The sequence below is a fragment of the Triticum dicoccoides genome, chromosome 5A, assembly GCF_002162155.2.
Source record: "Triticum dicoccoides isolate Atlit2015 ecotype Zavitan chromosome 5A, WEW_v2.0, whole genome shotgun sequence".
Taxonomy (NCBI): domain Eukaryota; kingdom Viridiplantae; phylum Streptophyta; class Magnoliopsida; order Poales; family Poaceae; genus Triticum; species Triticum dicoccoides.
Window position 1 is genome coordinate 34047012 of NC_041388.1, and position 15512 is coordinate 34062523.

The 15512-nt window shown below is 45.8% G+C and overlaps 1 protein-coding gene across 2 annotated transcripts; it reads left to right on the plus strand.

Moving 5' to 3' along the window:
* The first annotated feature begins 11061 nt into the window (after positions 1-11061).
* Positions 11062-14510, plus strand: LOC119298940. Of its 2 annotated transcripts, XM_037576246.1 has the most exons (4): positions 11062-12649; positions 13201-13450; positions 13878-14178; positions 14270-14510. In XM_037576246.1, exons 1-3 carry the CDS (start codon positions 11147-11149, stop codon positions 14171-14173), a joined length of 2049 nt encoding a protein of 682 aa, XP_037432143.1. In that variant the 5' UTR covers positions 11062-11146; the 3' UTR covers positions 14174-14178; positions 14270-14510. The 2 variants fall into 2 exon arrangements, with proteins under 2 accessions (XP_037432143.1, XP_037432142.1); XM_037576245.1 differs by having other exon boundaries at positions 13878-14510.
* Positions 14511-15512: the final 1002 nt, after the last annotated feature.

The window sequence follows — 15512 nt, forward strand, 5'->3', positions numbered from 1 at the left end:
GCTTGAAGGTTGCCGAGTACATGTCGTGTAAACGGCGGTAAGTGGTGAGAGCGTGTGTGAAGAAGTACACCCCTGCAGGGTTAACATCATCTATTCAAATAGCCGTGTCCGCGGAAAAGGACTTCTGGGTTGCTTATATCAGTTCATAGACAAGTGAAAGTGGATACTCTAAAATACGCAAGATAAGCGTGAGTGCTATGGATGGCGTTCTCGTAGGGAGACGGGAGCGGATCCATAGTGGTGTATTGATATGGTGAATATGTGGACTCGTGTGCGCCACCTCAAAAGAGTCGCTTGCAGTCGTAGTTTAGGATAGCCACCGAGTCAAAGCCGGCTTGCTGCAGTCAAACCCCTCCACCCCCTTGTTGATAATGATGCATATGTAGATAGATCTGATGTAAGTCTTGCTGGGTACATTTGTACTCACGTTTGCCTATTTATGTTTTTGCAGAGAGACTTCGGTCTCGCTAGTAGTTCCGCGTGGACTTCGACGTTTAGCTTGTTACCTCAGCTACGATCTTGTGCCCTCGGCATGATCTGATAGATAGTCAGGCTTCTCAGCCTTTTTCATTTATAGATGTCTGTACCCAGACATGATAGCTTCCGCTTGTGCTTTGATTTGTATGCTCTGATTGTTGGGTCATGAGACCCCTGTTTGTAATATCTCGCTCCTCGGAGCCTAATGAATAAATACTTGAGTCGTAGAGTCATGTTGTGATGCCATGTTGTATTTGCACATATCGAGCATATTGTGTGTATGTTATTGAAATGTTTGATATGTGTGGGATCTGGCTATCTAGTTGTTTATCCTTAGTAGCCTCTCTTACCGGGAAATGTCTCCTAGTGTTTCCACTGAGCCATGGTAGCTTGCTACTGCTCCGGAACACTTAGGCTGGCCGGCATGTGTCCTTCTTCGTTCCTGTGTCTGTCCCTTCGGGGAAATGTCACGCGATGAATACCGGAGTCCTGTTAGCCCGCTACAGCACGGTTCACCGGAGTCCTGCTAGCCCAGTGCTACAGCCTGGATTCACTCGCTGATGACCGACACGTTCGATGCTGGGTCATGGATGCCTGTCCCTGTAAGTCTGTGTCACTTTGGGTTTACGACTAGCCATGTCAGCCCGGGCTCCTTATCATATGGATGCTAGCGACACTGTCATATACGTGTGCCAAAAGGCGCAAACGGTCCTGGGCAAAGGTAAGGCGACACCCGTGGGAATACCGTGCGTGAGGCCGCAAAGTGATATGAGGTGTTACCGGCTAGATCAATGTGACATCGAGTCAGGGTCCTGACATATGCGGTCTGACCGATAAAGATCTTCGTAGAATATGTGGGAGCCAATATGAGCATCCAGGTTCCACTATTGGTTATTGACCGGAGACGTGTCTCGGTCATGTCTACATAGTTCTCGAACCCGTAGGGTCCGCACGCTTAAAGTTTTGATGACAGTTATATTATGAGTTTATGAGTTTTGATGTACCGAAGGAGTTCAGAGTCCCGGATGAGATCGGGGACATGACGAGGAGTCTCGAAATGGTTGAGACGTAAAGATCGATATATTGGACGACTATATTCGGACATCGGAAAGGTTCCTAGTGATTCGGGTATTTTCGGGAGTACCGGGGAGTTACGGGAATTCGTATTTGGCCTTAATGGGCCATACGGGAAAGGAGAGAAAGGCCTCAAAGGGTGGCCGCATCCCTCCCCATGGGCTAGTCCGAATTGGACTAGGGAGGGGGGCGCCCCCTTCCTTCCTTCTCTTTTTCCCTTCCCTTTCCTTCCCTCCTACTCCTACTACTTGGAAGGGCTCCTAGTTCTACTAGGAAAGGGGGAATCCTACTCCCGGTGGGAGTAGGACTCCCCTAGGACGCGCCATAGAGAGGGCCGGCCCTCCCCCTCCTCCACTCCTTTATATACGGGGGCAGGGGGCACCCCATAGACACAACAATTGATCATTGATCTCTTAGCCGTGTGCGGTGCCCCCCTCCACCATAATCCTCGATAATATTGTAGCAGTGCTTAGGCGAAGCCCTGCGTCGGTAGAACATCATCATCGTCACCACGCTGTCGTGCTGACGGAACTCTCCCTCAAAGCTCGGCTCAATCGGAGTTCGAGGGACGTCATCGAGCTGAACGTGTGCAGAACTCGGAGGTGTCGTGCGTTCGGTACTTGGATCGGTCGGATCGTGAAGACGTACGACTACATCAATCGCGTTGTCATAACGCTTCCGCTATCGGTCTACGAGGGTACGTAGACAACACTCTCCCCTCTCGTTGCTATGCATCACCATGATCTTGTGTGTGCGTAGGAAATTTTTGAAATTACTACGTTCCCCAATAGTGGCATCCGAGCTTGGTTTTATGCGTAGATGTCATATGCATGAGTAGAACACAAGTGAGTTGTGGGTGATACAAGTCATACTGCTTACCAGCATGTCATACTTTGGTTTGGCGGTATTGTGAGATGAAGCGGCCCGGACCGACATTACGCGTACGCTTACACGAGACTGGTTTCACCATTGCGAGCACTCGTGCTTAAAGGTGACTGGCGGGTGTCTGTCTCTCTCACTTTAGTTGAACCGAGTATGGCTACGCCCGGTCCTTGCGAAGGTTAAAACAGCACCAACTTGACAAACTATCGTTGTGGTTTTGATGCGTAGGTAAGAACGGCTCTTGCTAAGCCCGTAGCAGCCACGTAAATCTTGCAACAACAAAGTAGAGGACGTCTAACTTGTTTTTGCAGGCATGTTGTGATGTGATATGGTCAAGACGTGATGCTATATTTTATTGTATGAGATGATCATGTTTTGTAACCGAAGTTATCGGCAACTGGCAAAAGCCTTATGGTTGTCTCTCTATTGCATAAGATGCAATCGCCAAATAATTGCTTTACTTTATCGCTATGCGATAGCAATAGTTGCAAGAGCAATTGTTGGCGAGACGACCATGTGACGACACATTGATATAGATCAAGATGATGGAGATCATGGTGTCATGCCGGTGACGATGGAGATCATGACGATGCTTTGGAGATGGAGATCAAAGGCGCAAGATGATGATGGCCATATCATGTCACATATTTTGATTGAATATGATGTTTATCTTTTATACATCTTATTTTGCTTAGTTCGGCGGTAGCTTTATAAGATGATCTCTCACTAAATTATCAAGGTATAAGTGTTCTCCCTGAGTATGCACCGTTGCGAAAGTTCTTCATGCTGAAACACCACGTGATGATCGGGTGTGATAGGCTCTACGTTCAAATACAACAGGTGCAAAACAGTTGCACACGCGGAATACTAAGGTTAAACTTGACGAGCCTAGCATATAACAGATATGGCCTCGGAACACGGAGACCGAAAGGTCGAGCGTGAATCATATAGTAGATATGATCAACATATTGATGTTCACCAATGAAACTACTCCATCTCACGTGATGATCGGACATGGTTTAGTTGATTTGGATCGCGTGATCACTTAGAGGATTAGAGGGATGTCTATCTAAGTGGGAGTTCTTAAGTAATATGATTAATTGAACTTTAATTTATCATGAACTTAGTCCTGGTAGTATTAGCATATCTATGTTATAGATCAATAGCTCGCGTTTAGCTCCCCTGTTTTATTTTTGATATGTTCCTAGAGAAAACTATGTTGAAAAATGTTAGTAGAAATGATGCAGACTGGATTCGTGATCTGAGGATTATCCTCATTGTTGCACAGAATAATTATGTCCTTGATGCACCGCTAGGTGACAGACCTATTGCAGGAGCAGATGCAGACGCTATGAACGTTTGGCTAGCTCAATATGATGACTACTTGATAGTTTAGTGCACCATGCTTAACGGCTTAGAATCGGGACTTCAAAGACATTTTGAACGTCATGGACCATATGAGATGTTCCAGGAGTTGAAGTTAATATTTCAAGCAAATACCCGAGTTGAGAGATATGAAGTCTCCAACAAGTTCTATAGCTAAAAGATGGAGGAGAATAGCTCAAGCAGTGAGCATGTGCTCAGATTGTCTGGGTACTACAATCGCTTGAATCAAGTGGGAGTTAATCTTCCAGATAAAATAGTGATTGACAGAATTCTCTAGTCACCATCACCAAGTTAGTAGAACTTCATGATGAACTATAGTATCCAAGGGATGACGAAAACGATTCCCGAGCTTTTCATGATGATGTAATCGATGAAGGTAGAAATCAAGAAAGAGCATCAAGTGTTGATGACTAACAAGACCACTAGTTTCAAGTAAAGGGGCAAAAGGAAAAAGGGGAACTTCAAAAAGAATGGCAAGCGAGTTGCTGTTCAAGTAAAGAAGCCCAAGTCTGGACCTAGGCCTGAGACTAAGTGCATCTACTGCAAAGGGACTGGTCACTGAAAGCGGAACTACCCCAAGTAATTGGCAGATAAGAAGGATGGCAAAGTGAACATAAGTATATTTGATATACATGTTATTGATGTGTACTTTACTAGTGTTTATAGAAACCCCTCAGTATTTGATAGTAGTTCAGTTGCTAAGAGTAGTAACTCGAAACATGAGTTGCAGAATAAATAGAGACTAGTTGAGGGTGAAGTGACGATGTGTGTTGGAAGTGGTTCCAAGATTGATATGATCATCATCGTACACTCCCTATACTTTCGGGGTTAGTGTTGAACCTAACTAAGTGTTATTTGGTGTTTGTGTTGAGCATAAATATGATTTGATCATGTTTATTGCAATACGGTTATTCATTTAAGTTAGAGAACAATTGTTGTTCTGTTTACATGAATAGAACCTTCTATGGTCATACACACCAACGAAAATGGTTTGTTGGATCTCGATCGTAGTGATACACATATTCATAATATAGAAGCCAAAAAGATGAAAAGTTAATAATGATAGTGCAACTTATTTGTGGCACTGCCGTTTAGGTCATATTGGTGTAAAGCGCATGAAGAAACTCCATGCTAATGGACTTTTGGAATCACTTGATTATGAATCACTTGATGCTTGCGAACCATGCCTCATGGGCAAGATGACTAAGACTCCGTTCTCCGGAACAATGGAGCGAGCAACAGATTTGTTGGAAATCATACATACTGATGTATGTGGTCCGATGAATATTAAGGCTCGCGACAAGTATCATTATTTTCTGACCTTCATAGATGATTTGAGCAGATATGGGTATATCTACTTGATGAAACATAAGTCTGAAACGTTTGAAAAGTTCAAAGAATTTCAGAGTGAAGTGGAGAATCATCGTAACAAGAAAATAAAAGTTTCTACGATATGATCGCAGAGGTAAAATATTTGAGTTACGAGTTTGGCCTTTAGTTAAAACAATGTGAAATAGTTTCACTACTCACGCCACCTGGAACACCACAGTGTAATGGTGTGTACAAACGTCGTAACCGTACTTTATTAGATATGGTGCGATCTATGATGTCTCTTACCGATCTACCACTATCGTTTTGGGGTTATGCATTAGAGACAGCTGCATTCACATTAAATAGGGCACCATCGAAATCCGTTGAGACGACGCCTTATGAACCATGGTTTGGCAAGAAACCAAAGTTGTCGTTTCTTAAAGTTTGGGTTGCGATGCTTATGTGAAAAAGTTTCAACATGATAAGCTTAAACCCAAATCGGAGAAGTGCGTCTTCATAGGATACCCAAAATGTTGGGTACACCTTCTATCACAGATCTGAAGGCAAGACATTCATTGCCAAGAATGGATCCTTTCTAGAAAAGGAGTTTCTCTCGAAAGAAGTGAGTGGGAGGAAATTAAAACTTGATGAGGTAACTGTACCTGCTCCCTTATTGGAAAGTAGTTCATCACAGAAATCTATTCCTGTGACTACTACACCAATTAGTGAGGAAGCTAATGATGATGATCATGTAACTTCAGATCAAGTTACTACTGAACCTCGTAGGTAAACCAAAGTGAGATCCGCACCAGAGTGGTACGGTAATCCTGTTCTGGAGGTTATGTTACTTGACCATGACAAACCTACGAACTATGAGGAAGCGATGATGAGCCCAGATTCCGCGAAATGGCTTGAGGGCATGAAATCTGAGATGGGATCCATGTATGAGAACAGAGTGTGGACTTTGGTGGACTTGCTCGATGATCGGCAAGCCATTAAGAATAAATGGATCTTCAAGAGGGAGACGGGCGCTGATAGTAGTGTTACTATCTACAAAGCTAGAATTGTCGCAAAAGGTTTTTCGACAAGTTCAAGGTATGGACTACGATGAGAGTTTCTCACTCGTATCTATGCTAAAGTCTGTCCGAATCATGTTAGCAATTGCCGCATTTTATGAAATCTGGCAAATGGATAAACAAAATTGCATTCCTTAATGAATTTATTAAAGAAGAGTTGTATATGATGCAACCAGAAGGTTTTGTCAAACCTAAAGGTGCTAACAAAATATGCAAACTCCAGCGATCCATCTATGGACTGGTGCAAGCATCTCGGAGTTGGAATACACGCTTTGATAAGTTGATCAAAGCATACAGTTTTATATAGACTTGCGGTGAAGCCTGTATTTACAAGAAAGTGAGTGGGAGCACTACAACATTTCTAATAAGTATATGTGAATGACATATTGTTGATCGGAAATAATGTAGAATTATTCTGCAAAGCATAAAGGAGTGTTTGAAAGGAGTTTTTCAAAGAAAGACCTCGGTGAAGCTGCTTACATATTGAGCATCAAGATCCATAGAGATAGATCAAAACGCTTGATAAGTTTTTTTAATGAGTACATACCTTGACAAGATTTTGAAGTAGTTCAAAATGGAACAGTCAAAGAAAGAGTTCTTGCATGTGTTACAAGGTGTGAAGTTGAGTAAAGACTCAAAGCCCAACCACGGCAGAAGATAGAAAGAGAATGAAAGTCATTCCCAATGCCTCAGTCATAGGTTCTATAAAATATGTCATGCTGTGTACCAGAACTATTGTATACCCTACACTATGTTTAGCAAGGGAGTACAATAGTGATCTAGGAGTAGATCACTGGACAGCAGTCAAAATTATCCTTAGTGGAATAAGGATATATTTCTCGATTATGGAGGTGACAAAAGGTTTGTCGTAAAGGGTTACGTCGATGCAAGTTTTGACACTAATCCAGATGACTCTAAGTCTCAATCTGGATACATATTGAAAGTAGGAGCAATTAGCTAGAGTAGCTCTGTGCAGAGCATTGTAGACATAGAATATTTGCAAAATACTTACGGATCTGTATGTGACAGACCCGTTGACTAAAATTATCTCACAAGCAAAACATGATCACACCTTAGTACTCTTTGGGTGTTAATCACATAGCGATGTGAACTAGATTACTGACTCTAGTAAACCCTTTGGGTGTAGATCACATAACGATGTGAACTATAGGTGTTAATCACATGGTGATGTGAACTATTGATGTTAAATCACATGGCGATGTGATCTAGATTATTGACTCTAGTGCAAGTGGAAGACTGAAGGAAATATGCCCTAGAGGCAATAATAAAGTTATTATTTATTTCCTTATATCATTATAAATGTTTATTATTCATGCTAGAATTGTATTAACCGGAAACATAATACATGTGTGAATACATAGACAAACAGAGTGTCACTAGTATGCCTCTACTTGACTAGCTCGTTGATCAAAGATGGTTAAGTTTCCTAACCATAGACATGAGTTGTCATTTGATTAACGGGATCACATCATTAGGAGAATGATGTGATTGACATGACCCATTCCGTTAGCTTAGCACCCGATCATTTAGTATGTTGCTATTGCTTTCTTCATAACTTATACATGTTCCTATGACTATGAGATTATGCAACTCCCGTTTGCCGGAGGAACACTTTGTGTGCTACCAAACGTCACAACATAACTGGGTGATTATAAAGGATCTCTACAGGTGTCTCCGAAGGTACATGTTGGGTTGGCGTATTTCGAGATTAGGATTTGTCACTCCGATTGTCGGAGTGGTATCTCTGGGCCCTCTCGGTAATGCACATCACTTAAGCCTTGCAAGCAATGCAACTAATGAGTTAGTTGCGAGATGATGTATTACGGAACGAGTAAAGAGACTTGCCGGTAACGAGATTGAACTAGGTATTGAGATACCGACGATTGTATCTCGGGCAAGTAACATACCGATGACAAAGGGAACAACGTATGTTGTTATGCGGTCTGACCGATAAAGATCTTCGTAGAATATGTGGGAGCCAATATGAGCATCCAGGTTCCGCAATTGGTAATTGACCGGAGACGTGTCTCGGTCATGTCTACATAGTTCTCAAACCCGTAGGGTCCGCGCGCTTAAAGTTTTGATGACAGTTATATTATGAGTTTATGAGTTTTGATGTACCAAAGGAGTTCGGAGTCCCGGATAAGATCGGGGACATGACGAGGAGTCTCGAAATGGTCGAGACATAAAGATCGATATATTGGACGACTATATTCGGACATCGGAAAGGTTCCAAGTGATTCGGGTATTTTCGTAAGTACCGGGGAGTTACGGGAATTCGTATTGGGCCTTAATGGGCCATACGGAAAAGGAGAGAAAGGCCTCAAAGGGTGGTCGCACCCCTCCCCATGGGCTAGTCCGAATTGGACTAGGGAGGGGGGCGCCCCCTTCCTTCCTTCTCTTTTTCCCTTCCCTTTCCTTCCCTCCTACTCCTACTACTTGTAAGGGCTCCTAGTTCTACTAGGAAAGGGGGAATCCTACTCCTGGTGGGAGTAGGACTCCCCTAGGACGCGCCATAGAGAGGGTCGGCCCTCCCCCTCCTCCACTCCTTTATATACGGGGGCAGGGGGCACCCCATAGACACAACAATTGATCATTGATCTCTTAGCCGTGTGTGGTGCCCCCTCCACCATAATCCTCGATAATATTGTAGCAGTGCTTAGGCGAAGCCCTGCGTCGGTAGAACATCATCATCGTCACCACGCTGTCGTGCTGACGGAACTCTGCCTCAAAGCTCGGCTCGATCGGAGTTCGAGGGACGTCATCGAGCTGAACGTGTGCAGAACTCGGAGGTGCCGTGCGTTCGGTACTTGTATCGGTCGGATCGTGAAGACATACGACTACATCAACCGCGTTGTCATAACGCTTCCGCTATCGGTCTACGAGGGTACGTAGACAACACTCTCCCCTCTCGTTGCTATGCATCACCATGATCTTGCGTGTGCATAGGAAATTTTTGAAATTACTACGTTCCCCAACATTTTGCTGTCAGCAGGGAGCTCCAGTTTGTACGCCGCGGGTCCGATCCTGGCGAGGGCGGAGAAGGGGCCAAATAACTTGAATGCAAGCTTCGGACAGGGGCGACTCGCCACAGACTTCAGCACATACGGTTGCAGCTTCAGAAGAACTTGCTCCCCGACCTGAAACACCCGCTCCGTCCGATTCAGGTCCGCGAATTTCTTGTGCTTGACTTGCGCTCGTGCCAGGTGTGCACGTAGGTTTTCTTGATGCAAAGACTAGTCCCACTGCTCACCGTCCGGCAAGGCTGGCTGGGATGCCGGCCAGGTGGCCATGCTCCCCTCGTTGGCTTCGACCCCGTACAGAGCTTTGAAGGGAGAGCAACCGAGTGAGGAGTGGAACGAGGAATTGTACCAGAATTCAGCAGCGGGAAGCCAACGATGCCATTGCTTGGGAGTGTCATGAACGACACAATGCAAGTACATTTCCGTGCACTGGTTGACGCGCTCACTTTGGCCATCCGTCTGGGGGTGATACGTCGTGGAGTAGAGGAGCTTGGTGCCGGCGTCGGCCAACAGTTCGCGCCACAGCGCACTGGTGAAGATCTTGTCGCGATCTGACGATGGATTTGGGGATGTCGTGGAGCTTGACGATGTTGTCCCAGAACACGTGCGCCACTTGCGTCGCCGTGAACGGGTGCCGTAAGGGCACAAAGTGAGCAAACTTTGTGAAGCGATCGACAACCACCATGATTGCATCATACCCCTCAGACTTGGGCAATCCTTCGACGAAATCCACGGTCTTGCCATGATTGCACGCACTTACAGCTAGCTCACACATGCACTCTACGCTTGGCACTGCCAATTGGCAGTCACGCGGTGGTGCCTTGCACTACCGTGGTGACACCGAGATATTTAGTTTTGACAAGAACAACAAACTGGGAATAGAAAATAGAGGCGGCGAGTTGGGGCAATAGCAGAAAAGCCACCGTGAGTGATCTCCATTGAAGCTATGGAGCAAAAACTTACTACCACCGGCAACCACATTAGTAGAGTTCAATAGAGTAGAGAAAACCACACATAATTCAGTGGGTGAATTGATTAAATTTAAGTTAAACACATCCGTGGATGACTCAAATTGTTTAAGGCAAGACACGTGAAATCTGATAAGTTGCTCCCTCAAATCCACAATACAGAAGAACCCCGCTTCCCTCCTTGACTCCTCTTCTAAGGACTTCCTTTGTCAATAAAGAAGAAAAATACCCCCCCCCTTCCCCAAATTGATCGATCCATTTGCTCCTAGGTCTTTGGTGAGGCCATTGCAAGCCCCAATGGCAAGGCCAAGACCAACCGTCTCCTAAGGATTTCAGGGTTTAACACATGATGAAGGAGTTAATACATTATATTTTAGGTGTCGCGTTTATTTCAACATGTTAAATGGCCAGCACCAACATGACGTGTTTAATATTCTATCGCAAGCCTATCTAACTCAAAAAGCATGCGCTCATATAGCCCATCACATTTACTACAACAAGTATTGAAGATGTATCCAAGATTTGGGCCTTTTAAAGGCAATACTTTGACACATCTTCTTGTGAAAGAAAAGGACAAAAGAAGAGAAAAAACAAAGATAAAAAATAAGCAAATAAAATGCAATCCTATAGAACAAAAGGGCAATGGACATATAAAAAAGGGAAAATGAAAGGAATAGAAAATAAAATATAAAAACAAGAAAAAGGAAACAAGTTTTTTTTTGGAGAAAGCGGAAAAAGGAAACAAGTAAGGAGAACGACATGGAAAGAACAAAAAAAGATGATCAAAACAAAGAAAAACAAAAAAAAAGGAAGTCATCTAATGGGCCGGCCCAAGAAGTGAAACAGAGGTAGGGTTCCATCCCGCAACAGAATTCCGTCCCCAATCCCCCAAACCTCTGTCGCTGGGTCTCCGGCGAGCTCTCCGGCCATGGCCAACCTGAGAGCCAACGCCAGCACCGGCCATCTCCGCGTCTACGGTACGTCGCTGTCTGATGATGGCGCCCTGCCGTGGGAGGAGAGAGAGCAGGACACATCACTCCTCCTCCGCAAGATCGAGCTCCACCGCGACGAAGCCGTCAAGCTGCTCGCCTCGCACCCCGATCTGCGACGGTTCCTCGATGCGGCGACCTGCGTCGGCCTGCTCGATCCGGTCTCCAACATAGTCGTCAGCGCCATGCTTGCCGCCGCCGCCGCAGATCCCGTCGACGGGGCCTCCGCGCTCGTCGGCGTCGACAAGGACATGAAGCAGCGCTCCCTCGATGGCCTCGTCGCCTTCCTCACATGCTTCTTCCCTCACCTCACCGACTGGGAGGCCGTCAGGTACCTTGTCCTCGCCGAAGCCGACCCCCTCGTTGCCGCGCGCATCGTCGTCGAGGACCGCCGCACCAAGTGCTTCCGCCCAGGCTCCGCGGCCACCAACGGCGCCCTCAGGCTCGCTCTCAAGTGCGCAATGGTCGCCGCCAAGCATCCGTGTCCCTCCGAGCTCGCAGGCGTTTGGCTGTCCTTGTGCTCCTCCCTTGACACCCTTGAGAAGGCCGTCTCCTTGCTCAATTGCCCCGGCGACATCCTCCACACTCTGGCCAAGCAGATGCCAGATGTCCCTTGTCCTGCTCCAGATGCCATTGGGAGCAGCCTCATCAGGCCATGGGAGCTTGCCGCCCGTCGCTGCAGTGAGCACGCCGCCAAGGTGACCCACCAGTATTCCTGGTCACTAAGGCGAGTGCTCCTACATACAATCCATGGTTTCTACCTGCAGGCACTCGCCAGGATGCCGGGCGGCGAACTGCGGTCTCGTTACCACCGTAGCATGCTCAAGGCTGGCCATTGCTACGGCCCTTTTGATCCTGTCACCAATATCATCGTCAACACCATCTGGTACGAAGTCACATTCCCACCACTGAGTCAACTGGACGAGCTCAACATTCTTGGCACCTTGGACCTGATGCGGATTGAAGCACAATCCTTTTACGGACTTGTCTCTTTCCTCTGCACCCATGACAAAGATCTCAACGCCGATCAGGCCATAAGGATCCTGCTCGACACGGATCTCAACTTGGCCGCGACAAAGCACCAGACCAGTGTCCAGGATGAACAAGAAGCCTTCAAGGCTGCTGCAACTGCGGCATGGCACCCCAGACCTGATGCCCAAGCAGCATTCCTCAGCTCTTGCAAGACTCCTGCAGTCCTGTCACTGCTGTCAGATAATGGGGGCCAACAACAGCTCTCTTCTCAATGTGTCCAGCAGCTTGCCATGCTATTGTCATCTGCTTTCCGTTCCACTGGCATGTTAGCCCAGCAGAAGCAACCAGTTGCCATTTATAAACGACGGTTCAATCTTACCATGTATGAGGGACGTATACAGCGAAGGGCTCATAGAAGAATCTCCAGAAAGGTCAAGGCTGCACTAAGCAGATATGAGGTGCAGAATTCGGTGAGTCAGTTTATCCCTCAGATACCTCTATATTTGTTTGTGTGCAAATTCCATCAACCAAAATCCTACTTGATCAAAACATCTGGTGGAACTTGCTACTGACCTCCTTTGATTAATTAATTTACCCCACGGACACCTAGGCACTTTTTGATAGAAATTCCATCAGTTAGAACTGCTTGATCAAAACATGTGGTGTAACTTGCTGCTACCGACCTCCATCGACGATTTCTTGTGATAAGCCCATAATGTCCATTTAGGCATAACTTTTGATTATCCTGGTGAACCGTGGCCACCACGGAACCTTGTAAACAGAGTTTGGCAAGGCCAAGAAGATTTTTGTTTCAGTGCATGATTTGAGGTAACACTTGGACCGAGGGGTTGGGTGGCAGGAAAAGCGTTGTTGGTGGGAGATGTAGAGTAGTTCACAAATAAGTAGTGCTATAAGAGCAAATGTCCTATGAGAGTGAAGTGGTTTTAAAAGATGAGCAATTAATTTTCTCTTAATTCTATGCAACATTTGCTGATTTGCTCCTTTTTTTGCCATCTTATAGGGACAAGCCTGTTATCAGCTTCATGTGGTCTGCGGTGTGAATGAATATGTATCTGGTCCTGACAAGAGTGATACTCCTGTTGAAGATGACCGCTACCATCACACACATGCCAACTTTCTGGTGACCCGGAATGTTGGCTCTGTATGTTCGGGTCCAGTACTCTTCTTTGCTGAGCTTAGCAACAAGAACGATGGCGACCAGGATTGCCAGCTTCTATGCTGCCCTGTGGAGTTTCCACTACCAGGGGCTGGTATATATATGCTCCCGTTCTTTTTTTTAAGATTCTTTTTGCATTAGATAGATAAGGTTGTTCATTAACTTTTCTGATGCTTATACCACACACGGCTATCCATATATATGATACTCCCTCCGTTCCGTATTAATTGACGCAGCCTCTATACAATGTCCATTTACATTGTATAGAGGCTGCGTCAATTAATTCGGATCGGAGGGAGTAATATATATGGTAGACTCACAGTCCTTGGAAATTATACAGTTTACATACCGCTGACACACAATCAGCTCACCAGAATCTAACTTCTGAAGTCAAGATAGAAAGGATATGTTTATATATTCTGTAGGTTAAATACCAATGTTGCCCTTTTTGTTGTTGGAAAAATCAAGTGCATGTAAATCCATGCTGTGATTACTGATTGTGGTCTGCATACGTGTGGCAGAACCAGTGCGCTGCCTTTTCTGCGAGCAAGAAGGGATCAGGATTGTACACCCTGCTAGTGGGGAGGGATTCCATGGGCACCAGGTGGAGTTTGTGAAGATGGTTCGCGGCGAAGATTTATTCGAAAATGTCGACTATCCAGAGGAGTATGACAATGATCGCATACTAACTAATAGTGAATATGTTACAAACACTGTGGCCGATGGACTGGACGAGGACTGCATGTACCTTGGTAGCGATGACTTCACCATCAAGGAATCCGACGGTCATGAGTCAGATTATTATGGAGAGGAGTAGTGATGGTGATGGGTGTCGTATTCACTTCACTGATTATCCTCGATTAAGTAGTAGCCAGTTTGTTTATTCACGGTGTGCTCCTTTTATATTTGGCGGGTCTTGTGAAACCAAACTTGAGGAAGAGGTCAATCAGTTGATGGCGATGGAGGTCGCTTGGTGGCCAGATACTTGAGGCACCTGGAGTCTTGCATGTTGCTGATGCCTGACGCAGTGCTGTAGTTTTTCTGCTCCTTGAACGTTGTGGTCCTTTGGTCTCTAGTTTTCTCTGCTGTATTGAACTATATTGTTGTGGTTGGCGTTTTCGCCCTCATTCGATGCTGATCACTAGCTTGCTGCCTGTCTTTTCCATTCTCAATCTGCTGCTCTTGTAAGAAGTAAAATCTCGGTGGAGCGATTAATAGAACAGTGGTTACCCTGGTTGGATAAAAGAAAGCTACTGTAGTATGTTTCTTTGGATTAGCAAGTCTGTTGACATATTTAGTTTGTCTCCGTTTGGTGGTCTGCAAGTTCTCCCTTGCGTGCTTATTTCATTTGGCACAGAATGTGTGGAATGCATAATTGCTCGACAAAGAAACCGTCCCCAGATTAGAATGCCTAGCATGCTACCGTTGTGTGCAACACAGAAAGCCTCGGCAAAACCGACATATCTGACCGCACCCCTGATCCAGGCCAGGCCCTACAGCGCCTAGCAGACAGGCAGGGCGCAGGCGCTATGCTCCCAAGTGCTTGAATGAAAATCTATCGAACACTGGGCGCCGGGCAAATGTCGTTTCTTTCTATGGACTGCAACCCTTGGACGCATACCTACGGCTGACCTGCTCCAACGGCGTGGATGGGATAATAACTACTTTTGCCTGCTTTGTGAACGCAGCCTTGAGACGGCATACCACTTGCTAGTTGAGTGTCCTTGGTCGCGCGGCGCTTGGGATAGACTGGCTGGGCTGGCGAATCTGCCTTCCATGCACACTGATAGTTGGGCGGCCACTAGCAACATCAAGGAATGGACGACGCCTTGCTGGAGTAAGGCCGCATATGATAAGAGGAAAGGAGTTCTATCTTTGATGCATTTAATCTCCTGGGAGATATGGCGTGAGCGCAACCCACGGATTTTCCAGGACTTACGGATGGACATGCGCACCTTCGTGCAGCAACTCAAGGACGAAATCATTATGTGGAACATGGCAGGAGCTGGAATTCCTTTTGACCCGGGTTGAGGGCCCTTTTGTACATTCTTTTCCCTTTTAATGGCATCGTTTCTTTGATGTCTTTGCCTCCCTGATATGAATTTGGTAGATCAACTACCAACATAAAAAAAATCTACCGAACACTAAGAGCATCT